Below are 12,113 nucleotides of genomic sequence, written 5' to 3'. Positions count from 1 at the left end.
GTACCAAATATAAATTCTAACATAGAAACAAAACCATGGTTTAAAATATCATATCGATTGAACGTTTCGGTTAATTAAAAAACTGATATGTTATCAGCCGATACATCCAATACAACCCAATACATTCCAAAAACATTCAAAGTTTCAGAGTCAATGAGCTCTAGGCATTATCCGCGGTCCTTGTCATCCTACCTTCATTTCTGTCATGTATGAATAAAGGATGAAAGATTGCATCAGTTTGACAAGATCAGAATCATTGTCAACAGGAGATGGATATCAACTTTATATTCATCCTATTCCACAGCTCTAGGTAATCAACAGGAGATGGATATCAACTTCCATTTCATTAAGTTTGGGTAATATATTATCATACAATAACTCACTTTATGTGGGTTTTTTCTTTAGAATAGTATTTGATATTTTTAATTATTGACGTTTATTTTACTTATTTTACCTTTATTTTAGTTTTTTATTTATTTTTCACAATAATAAATTTATTTTTATTTCCATCTGTAGAAAATGTCTTCCTCGTCTACGCCCCCAAGTAAAGAATGGATGACGGCACCAAGACAATCTGTTGAATACTTAGAAGGAGTTAATTCATTTTTTAGATTCATAAGAGATAATACCCATAAATTGGGGAGTGATGATTGGTATTGTTGTCCTTGTGTTAAATGTCGTAATCTTTTAAGAGGAAAGAAAACACTTAAGGATATTCATACACATTTAATATGTGATGGTATAGATACTTCCTACACGACATGGATCTATCACGGAGAAATTCCCATAAGTGATGTCAATATCGATATTGGTCCGTCTATTAGTAATCGTAATGAAGATGCATTCCCAAGAATGGTTGAAGTTAATGACGAAGAAGATATTCAAGTTAATGACGAAGAAGATGTTCAAGTTCATGATGATTTACCAGAGGATATTCAGTACAAGAAATTGATAGAGGATTCGATGCAACCTTTATATCCGTTTTGTCGAATTGAGAAAACAAAATTATCCGTGACAGTTGATTTGTTGAGCATGAAGGCTAGACATCAATGGTCTAATAAGAGTTTCTCAGAGTTGTTACAATTAATTAAAAAGATTTTACCTTATGAGAACACTTTGCTAGATAATACTTTCACTACTAAGAAGATGGTCAAATCTTTGCGTATGAAGTGCGAGATTATCCATGCATGTCGTAACGATTGCATACTATACTGGAGAGAACATGAAAATAAGGATAGTTGTCCTACGTGTGGTGAAAGTAGATGGAAACCGATAAACGATTTGAAATCGAGAAGCTCACGTTTACCGTGGAAAAATTAAGATATTTTCCATTAACACCAAGACTACAAAGAATGTACAATATACCGTGGATTGCAGAGAATATGACATGGCATGAAGATGTGGGTTCAGTACCGAATGAATTAAGTATGCGTCATCCAAGAGATTCTTTCTGTTGCAACAAGTAAATCGTAAGTGGGACACATTTGCTGTTGAAGCACGTAATGTTCGATTAGGACTTGCAACAGATGGATTCAATCCTTTTGGGAACAATAACAATTCTTATAGTTGTTGGCCTGTTATGATTGTCTCGTACAATCTTCCTCCATCCCTATGCATGCGAAAGAAGTTTACAATGTTAACATTATTGATTCCTGGAAAAGAAGGTCCTGGGTATGATATTGATGTTTACTTACAGCCATTGATTGCGGAATTGAATGAATTGTGGTCTAGTGGAACAACAATATATGACTCTCATAAAAAGAATAATTTTACAATGAAAGCAATTTTGTTGTGGGCAATACATGATTTTCCTGCGTATGGTCATTTGTCGGGTTGTAGGACTGCAGGAAAGTATGGTTGTCCTGTTTGTAACGAAGGGACAGAGGCATTGTGGCTAAAACATGGAAAAAAATTTGCTTATATGGGACATAGAAGATTTCTAACAAATCCAAGACATATTTTCAGGAGTCAAAAATCACAATTTAATGGAAATGAAGAACATAGAAAACATCCTCAGCGTTTGAGTGGTTTTGAGGTATTAAAAAATATGGAAAATATCCAAACAAAATTTGAAAAAGTACTAGGCAATAAGCGTAAAAGGCCTATAGATGAAAATGAATCATCGGCATGGTCTAAGAGATCGATCTTTTTTTATCTTTTTTGGTAGAGGAAGCCCAAGTTTGTGGACCTGTTAGATATCGATGGATGTATCCCTTTGAAAGGTATGTAAAAAGTTTTATATTCTGTATATATTTCTATATTTGTATTAATAAGTTTTAACGCCAAGTTCTAATATTCGACGACATATGTATATCAGGATGATGAAAACGTACAAACGATATGTACTAAATCATACATATCCAGAGGGGTCTATTACTGAGTGTTTCCTCATGGACGAGACAATGACGTATGCCATGAATTACATGTCCAATGATAGAAAAAGATACCAAAAACAAGTTTGTGAGAAACTAATGGATGCTGGTAGTGAAGGACCTTATCCTATTGATAAAAAAGGGAAGGTTTGCATTCTTGAAAATGTTCAATACCAACAAGCACGTAAATAGGTACTTCGCCAATCGCCTGAAAATGCTGAGTGGGAAAGGTATATACAATTTAATTTTCTTATAAACTTGAACATTATGTTAAAGATTATATAACACATTCACTTTACTTTCGTGCATAGGAAGTATGCTACTTATATTCAGAGCCACACATTCGACAATCAAATTCGGAGAGGAAATTTACGACAAGAAAAGGCAATGGATTACATTCCTTGGCTCAGACAACAATTACAAAATGAACCAAATTGTCCTCTAAAAAGACTTGTTGATGGGCCAAAGTTTGAAGCCATTTCATATAGTGCATATTCAGTAAATTGATATATTTTTTGTACAGCAGATTCAGAAATGAATAAAACAACACAGAACAGCGGGGTCTCTATGAAAGCTATAACTAGTTTTAGGTCAAGTGTCAGGGATACGAATTTGGTGAATGAAGAAGTCACTTACTATGGCATTGTGAAACAAATTCTAGATCTTGATTATCATGACTTTAGAGTTACAGTATTCTATTGTGATTGGGTACGTATAGAAGACGCAAATGGATATGCAGTTGATCCAGAAACAAATTTGATTTATGTTAATTTTAAAAGATTGATAAAAAAATGCAAGAGAAACTGATGAGCCATTTATTCTTGCTTCTCAAGCAACTCAAATATTCTATTACAAAGATCATAGTAGACCCATGGATGATTGGCATGTTATCTTGGAAGTTCCAAAGAGATTGAATCGAGACATGAACTCTTATGAAGACCCCTTTGTATTTGAGGCAAGAATGAATGAAGATGTTTTAACAACAACATTACGAAATGATATCATAGAAGATGATAACATAGAAAATGATGATTGACAACGCTTGTAATCAATGGTTTGATATTTTGTTTATTTTTAACAAATCAATTTTATATGCATGTTAATCTTAATTATAAATGTATATAATTTCTTATAATTGTTGTATTTATTTGACAGGTACTATGTCAAGCGATAGATCATCTGCATCTATTTCTCATGGGTTTACTTCTCAGAGTATGTTATTAATTATTGTGTTTTGTATTTCTTATTAGATGTTTGATTTTGTAACTTATCAACTATTTGTAACAGGTGCACGTATTCCTGTGAAATTTAGTATAGATGGACAACCTATTGGGAAAAACTCAAACAAATTATCTACATCTATAGGGCGTGCTGTGAAAACTTATGTATCGTCGATTTATGTCAAATGGAGCAATGTGCCTAATGATTTTAAAAATCAAATGTGGGAAGTTATAAAGGTGGGTTTTTTTGTCTATTTGTTCTACATATTTGTTATTTTGTTTATTTGTTATGCATATTTTAACCGTTAATTTAAAATAATTTATCTTCTTTGCAGAATACATATGCTGTTTAAGATGAGAATAGATAATGGGTCCTTAAAAAGGCCAATCTCTTATGAAAAGATTGGAAAAGTTACCTTCGTTGTGAGGTATATGATAAATATAATACGGATGCAGAAAGAAAAATTCATATACCTCCATACGTGAAGAAAGAAGATTGGGAAATTTTTATTGACGAGTGTTCGAGACCCGAGGTGTGCAAACATTGAGGCATAATGGGAAAAAAGCTAGGAAAGCACAAAAGACTACACACACTTCAGGCCGAAAGGGACAAGCAAGGATTGCCGAAGAGTTGGTAAGTTTATACTATAAGCATAAATTAGTAAACATATTAATTGTTTCTAATGTATTTACTTATCTTATTTACAGAGAGAAAAAAAATCATAATGGGGAGATCACAAGGACAGATGTCTTTTTTGCGGCCCATACTAAGAAGGATGGGCTTGATAAACAACAATTTGTAAGAATAATTAATTAATTTATTCATTTGATATTAATTGCACCAAGAAATTATTAAATTAAATATTATTTTTTATTTATTATTCAATTAATTTGTAGGAAGCGATTGACAGGATGATTGATACTAATCCCTCTAGTGTACATAGGGATTTGGACCATGATCCAGTTGCAACAGTATGTGCATTATTTAAACTCTTAATTAGTTTATATAATGTCTCTTGAAAGTATTAACATTACTTATTTATTATTATTATTTTTTGAATAGATTATGGTCATGATAATCGAGGTCTTGTGCGAGGCATGGGTCTTGGTGTTTCCAAAACCTCCATGCATTATACGACTTCATTAAAAAAAGCCTTAAAAGATCAACAACCATCACATCAAACATTCGAGGCTAACTTGGAGGCTAAGTTTAATGCTAAGTTTGAAGAGTTGACAAAATGATTACAAGAGGAGTCTAGAGCACACAAATTATTAGAAGAGAAATTGTTTTTTTATGCCCAAACTGGAACATTGATGCAACCTTCCTTTAATATTGGAAGTTCTTCTAAAGTATAAATTTTAATTTAATTAAATAGTAGATTTCATTCATATTAATTGTTTGAATTTATAAAATATTTATATTGCATCTATTGTTTTGCAATTTTATAGGCAAGACACGATACAACACAGCAAGATGCACAATCAGATCGATCAACTGCGCAAACAGCTAGAGGCCGTTGTAAGCTACTCCGTATACGATAGCCGTGTGATCTTATTGCCATAGGGAGAGTGACATGTGTGTATGCTACTGATCCAGATTGTTACAATGTCATTATTGATGATATCCTTATTGGGCGTGTGGAATTACAAAGTGGGGAAGGAACTTTTGAAGATTTGACAATCGGAGATGTCACTGAATGGCCCAAATTCATGACACAATTTTATTGATGAAGAAATGGAAAAAAGGTAATTTAATTTCGCATATGCAGTTACATTATTCCTTATTAAAAAGATATACTTAAATGTTGTGTTGATACAAATGCAGATGCAGAAAGAGATCTAATGTCAGGTCGAGAGTTAGACTTTAATTTTTGGTACATTTAGTTTTTAGTACATTTAATTTCACTACATAGACTTTTTACTTACGTATGTTTTATGATTTCTTTTATAACTATTTTTGTTGTTGTTAATTAACCCCTTTTTAACTCCGCCAATGTAAAATTATATGTTTTACATTGCCGGTCCCAAGCCCGGATAAAGGAGGAGGGAAAAGGATGGTACCAAGGAGGAGGTAAAATTATATGTTTTACATTTAAAATTATAAATGTTGTTTCTTGTTCCCAGTGTTCTTCAAACATTTCTGATTGTATATTACTTTCTTCAATCAGGGCCAAGATATTTACAAGTCGTGAATCTCGACATGATTATAGAAGACAGTTTGTGGTCTTTTTCACATTTAGGAAATATAAATTGACTTTGGGATTTTGAGCATCCTCTAAGCTACCCCGAAAAGTTTGTACGATATATCTGACATCAAATTTGCAGTGGTGTGGATTTATAAAGTTAATGCTTGGTTGTCATGGATTTAGCTTTGTTGATTTTTAATTGAATACTGAGGAGAATTGTGTGGAATCTTGACCCTGTATTCTTGAATCTTTTCAGGTGAAGGCAGATCTGTGTATGTGAGAAATTTACCGTCTACCGTTACAGATTCTGAAATTGAGCGGGAGTTCAATAACTTCGATGGAATCAAGCCTGAAGGAGTGGCCATCAGGAACCGCCAGGTCCATTAACTTTGCTGCCTTTATTTTTTACTAGTGTCCCAAAAACCTTACCAAACCTACCACAGCCCATTTAACTGATGAACTAGTTCCAAAACTGTCTGGATGAACGTTGGCACTGAATTTGTTCAGAAGCAACTCCCAACGTAAGGTCTTTTGAACCAGCACTTACTCCCCCAAATTTATCGTTTTGAAGTTTTTATTGTATTACAGGTATCCAAGATGGTGATAAACCAATCATCAACCTTAAGGTATGCCATTCTTAGAAATAATTTTTGGTAACAGAGGAGGTTGACAATTTACTTCTAAATCTCAAATTTCATAATTCCACCTATCCGTGTTAGATGTTGCACACATTAAAACAGATTTTAACTTCATCAAGGCAATCTATTATCAATATAGCTAGATTGTTACTTGTTAGGACATTTGATCAGGGTATTTTTTAAGCTTGCTAATCCAAGACATGGATCAATTGATCAATGTGACCAAGCCTCTAAAACGTGTGCCGTGTTTGAAACATGTAGGTGAGGAAGTAAGCGTTAGCTTTAGTATTTGAGTTGTTTTCATGTGTTGCATAGACAAACTGGAAGGAGAAGAGGAGATAAGGTTCTCTACCTTATGATTAATAGCTAAATCATTGTGTCCAAAATTGATGCAGGGATATTTGCTTGGCTTCAACAGATACTAAGTTCGATCAAAACTCATTAATCTCATATGTTCATGGTATGGCGCTTCTCTCTGATGAACTTTATGAGGTAAATCAATTTCTTATACTCTTATCTAACAATATATTATCAAGGTTGCTAGTGAACACAAATACAATTATAAGAAAAATTATTGTTTACATCGTTGTTCCTAGTCGACAAGGAACAATTGTGGAGAAGAGTATGTCAATGTAGATCCCAGCAATGCATTGTGTCTTAGAGGTCAGGGTAACCAATTTCAGTTCTAAGTATTACAATTCTCATGGTTCTGACAGCTTTAAGCTGATATTTGTGGTATTGCATTTACAGTCTATTTCACAAGTTAATAAAGCGCACATTTTGGAGCCCAAGTGTGTGTTGGTATCCCCGAAGCCAAAAGAGATGATAGGATATAGGAGATCACTTGTTGAGAATTCAAGCAAAATTTTATTGAAAAATAAATGATTTTAAATTATTGAAAAAAAAAATGGTTTACTTCTCAAAACTATTGTCATTTGTGAAAAATAAATAAAAAGACTAATAAAAATTAGGGGTTTTGGCAGAATAACAACATGTTTTCAAGAGAAATTGAATACATTTGCCTTCACTATTAATATTTGCGTAGTTTTGATATTATGATATTATGATTCTCTGTAGGCATCATCTCCAATACAGCTTGGTGGACGGCAAGTACACATTGAGGAGAGGAGGCAAATGGCACCAGCACATATCGTGGGGGAAGTATGTGCCTTTTATCCCTAGTTCTCTACTATTTGCAGCCTTTTTTCAGTGTACACATCTCTTTTTTTTTCTTTCTCTTTCCCATAGGCCTTTTAAAAAAACATGCCACAACATCATAAAATTTGGTTATCCAGACCTAACTTTTAGAAGAAATGATCTTTGGTCTCCCTCTGAGTGGTGGTATATTTGAGCACCTTTTCTTGAAGAACATGAGTTTTTTTGGTAAGCAACCTGGTTAATGACACTGCAACACTAGATATTGATGGTCAAACTTCTCTATTAATAATTAATGTAGGGAATTCTACCACTAACTTAAATGTGTGACTGCTTTGTATAACTTCTAATCTCAATGTTATATTGAGAGTCTAATCACCAATGGTCATAAAATACACTTATTTGTTTGCCTTCCAAGTCTTATAAATGCTGGATTTAGTCTTCTAGACAAAAGGAAGAAAAGATATGCTAACAAGGGTCGGTATGTCCCATTTCCAGTGGATCCCACAACTAAATTCAAAAACAACTTGATTGAATGATTTCAGCCATCTCAACCCCAATGAAAATTAATCAATAATGAATGTTACAGATTTAATTGACGTATAGCTGGTAATGTAGACGTATTAATCTGAATTGCACATACACTCACGACATCTGGGGTGCCTGTATACACTTCTTGCAACAAGTCTCTCTTGAACCTTGTAATGGATAATGGAATTGTATGAGAACAGCATCTGTTTGCTGTAAGGGGAATGAAGAAATTCAAAGAATAAAAAAGGAAGAAAAAGAAAAAAGAAAGATCGAAAATATACTGTAGATTTTTATGTTTTTTGTGGGGGTGGGGGGCATATTTGTTGCGGGTAAGACTTTTGGGGATAATTTCAGTATCATTAATGGGCTGTGGTATCGAATGTTGCAAAACGAATACATGATATAATGTTTCCGAAAGATGATCCTTATTGGTCAACAAATTCGTCATAGGCTCTTTTTGCTCCTGAAAGCGCCCTCGATCCGCGGGGTGCGCGGATCGGCTTTTGACCCTTGAGGTTTGGGAGTCGCCACTTAGTTATTGTGGTCTAGGAACCAAACTGACTCTAACATGGATAAAAAGAACTAATCTACCACAAAAAGTCTGAACTCGGGGATCATGTTACGGGATTGGAAGGTGTTAGGCACCAACCCCGCCCGACCAATGCCGGTCTCTACTTATCCCAAATAAATCTACATTGCTAATGACAAACCTAGAAAAAAAAATAATAAAAAAGCTTACCTTTGATCTGCAAAAGTGTTATTCCCTCAGATCTGGTGAAAACGGCTCCTTGTACCGTGTTCCTTACTTCGTTCTATCTCCGGATCTGATTTCTGATCTCCGAGGTAAAGTATCTCCTTCTTGGATCTGGGTGCTTCGAATTTATTGTAGATTTTTGGGATATTTTTGAGAGGTTTTTGGGTGTTTTTTAGGCTAAAATCGAAGTAGGGGTGTTAGGGAAGGAGTTGGGGCTCCAAAATTAGGGTTTTGGAGGGGTGTGGAGGCTTCTTCACCTACTTTTTCTAGGATTTTTTCTTTGATACGAAAATAGGGTGTGGAGGCTCTTATTTATAAAGTTTTTTAGAAGCATTAGGGTTTGATTAGGGTTTCTTTTAGGGTTTCAATTAGGGTTTTGACTTAGTCTTTAGGGTTTTAATTTAGGGTTTTGACTTTAGTCTTATGAGATTGACTTGATTAGTTTGGATTAGGCTTTTAATTTAGGGTTTTGAATTTAGTCTTATGAGATTGACTTGATTAGTTTAGATTAGGGTTTTGATTTAGGATTTTGACCTTAGTCTTATAAGATTGACTTGATTAGTTTAGATTAGGGTTTTGATTTAGGGTTTTGACTTTAGTCTTATGAGATTGACTTTAATACTTGACTTTAGTCTTACTTAATTGACTTTAATTTTGACTTTAGTCTTATTTGATTGACTTTAATATCTTGACTTTAGTCTTGCTTGATTGACTTTAAATTTTTGGAGAACCCCTCTCTATTATATCTTTGATTCTTTGGACCTCCAAATGGAGGGGTCCTTAAAGAAATATCTTGCGAACCATCAACAATTTTTCTTGAAAGCCTGATTGATCAATTTTTTGGTTTAAATTTTATAATTAATTTTCTTAATGTTTCACTTTACATTATTTAATGATTTATTTATTAATTTTAAAATTTTTAATTATGAAAATTGTGAAATTACCATTTTGCCCTCGGAAAGGATTTTTTACGTTTTAAGTCGTTTTTCAATGTTCCAGGATGTTTGGGAATCAGTTTTTCATAAGGAATTCAATGGGAATGTTGGTTTTTATTATTCATGAAGTTTTTTGTATGAAATGGTCGTGAACTTTATGAGGGGTATTTTCGTAATTTTGTCAAATTTTGTGGAAATTGGCGAAGTGGTTTACTTGGTTTCGATTTGTTGTTTTATGTGTTTGAACGGATTTTTCTAAGCGTAATGTAGGCTCTAAGGTTGTTTTGATGTTAGGGGTATTTTGGTAATTTGGTCATTTTTAATGATTTTTATCGTGAAGCTTCTTTTTGGTTTGTAGGATGATGATTTCTATGTTTCTGGGGGAGTATTTTCCTAGCGTAGCGTGGTTTATAAGTTTTGTCAGTTCGAGATACCTAATCTGGATTTTTGAAACATATCTGGTAACAAAATAAAGCATTGGAATAGACATCCATCATTGGGAACTTTTGCGATCGGGTCGACGACTTGATTAATCAGGCGGATGCAAAAATGGGGTGTCTACAGATGCCCCTCTTTGGTAGAGGGTTGAAGCAAACTAGATAGCAAATCTATCTTGGTAGATTAGTGCGATATCCGAATGCCAAAGCTAGTGATAGTTCATTTTGCAACCTGATTTAACAATTCGTCGGGGTATTCGGATTATTGAGCATAAAACTCTCCTCGAACTAGAAAAATGTCAAGTCCTTGAGCGCGAGCTCTCACTGGCAGTGTCAGATCCTTGAATTTTAAAAAATTCTCTTTGACTGATATAACAACTGTGCAAGTGTGTGGGCTAAAAATCTGAGATAGATTTCAAAGAATTTGAGTTGGAAATGAGTCAAATCTGAGCATGAAGTAAATATAAACTGAGCATAATTCCAAGAAAACCCTTGGCGGCATCTAAGCATAATTCCGAGAAAATCCTCGACGGTAACTGAGCATAGTTCCGAGAAAACCCTCGGCGGCATCTGAGCATAGTTCCAAGAAAACCCTTGGCGGCATCTGAGCATAGTTCCGAGAAAACCCTCGACGGCATCTGAGCATAATTCCGAGAAAACCCTCGGCGGCATCTGAGCATAGTTCCGAGAAAACCCTCGACGGCATCTGAGCATAATTCCAAGAAAACCCTCGGCGGCATCTGAGCATAGTTCCGAGAAAACCCTCGGCGGCATCTGAGCATAATTCCAAGAAAATCCTTAGCGGCATCTGAGCATAATTCCGAGAAAACCCTCGGCGACATCTGAGCATAATTCCAAGAAAACCCTTGGCGGCATCTGAGCATAATTCCAAGAAAACCCTTGGCGGCATCTGAGCATAGTTCCGAGAAAACCCTTGGCGGCATCTGAGCATAGTTCCGAGAAAACCCTCGGCGGCATCTGAGCATAATTCCAAGAAAACCCTTGGCGGTATCTGAGCATAATTCCAAGAAAACCCTCGGCGGCATCTAAGCATAGTTCCGAGAAAACCCTCGGCGGCATCTGAGCATAATTCCAAGAAAACCCTTGGCGGCATCTGAGCATAGTTCCGAGAAAACCTTCGGCGGCATCTGAGCATAATTCCAAGAAAACCCTTGGCGACATCTAAGCATAATTGACAAATGAATGAATGACTTTTGGGAAAGAAAGAATGAATTTGGAAAAGAATGATCAGAGTGAATTGAATAAATCTAGAAAATACTGAATCTAGAAGAGAAATGATCGAATCCAGGAATGATTGGATCTAGGAATACCATATTAGTTGATCTCTGGATGCAGTCAAATGTGAGATCCGAAGTGCTTTTGTTTGAACCTCAAGGATTTATCCAAAAGTTTTATGAATTTAAAACGTGAGTTTTTATTTCTTTTGAACCTCAAGAGTTTTTTGAAGAACTGTTATCAAGAGGGTAACCTTAAGTTTGGAGTTCTCATTATTTTTTTAGGATTAATATTGCTCAAAAACAAAATGTCCCTAGTTTGACAATAAACATGGCATTGAACACATCATTAAAAAATGCCCCTAGTATAAGGGGGGAAATTACATATCTAGAGGAAAAAGAAAAAATGCCCCTTGTATGAAGGTTTGAAATATTTGATTACCACAAACGCAATAAAGATCCAACTTTTAATTTTGATTAATTTTATTAAAGATTTTGAGTCAGGCTCAAGAGAACAAAATATTTCCTTTTGAGACTCATCATAGAATTCACCATTCTCTCCATTGGTTCACTTGGGGAAGTAAGAATTTTCAGATTGATCGTAGACAAGATACTTGTGGCTTCTGAATCTATGCCTGGTTTAAGCTGAG

General features: G+C 34.7%; 1 protein-coding gene across 1 annotated transcript; it reads left to right on the top strand.

The window, feature by feature from the left end:
• Positions 1-555: 555 nt before the first annotated feature.
• LOC147383882 (uncharacterized) lies at positions 556-2,230 on the top strand. The gene is made up of 3 exons (XM_086426217.1): positions 556-1,038; positions 1,427-2,035; positions 2,168-2,230. The coding sequence occupies exons 1-3, from the start codon at positions 556-558 to the stop codon at positions 2,228-2,230; spliced, it is 1,155 nt and encodes a 384-aa protein (XP_086282343.1).
• The last annotated feature ends 9,883 nt before the right edge of the window (positions 2,231-12,113 follow it).

This window comes from Akebia trifoliata, chromosome 15, assembly GCF_017979445.1.
Source record: "Akebia trifoliata isolate Shusen 1 chromosome 15, ASM1797944v1, whole genome shotgun sequence".
Classification (NCBI taxonomy): Eukaryota; Viridiplantae; Streptophyta; class Magnoliopsida; order Ranunculales; family Lardizabalaceae; genus Akebia; species Akebia trifoliata.
This window is presented reverse-complemented; position numbering and strand designations above follow the sequence as displayed.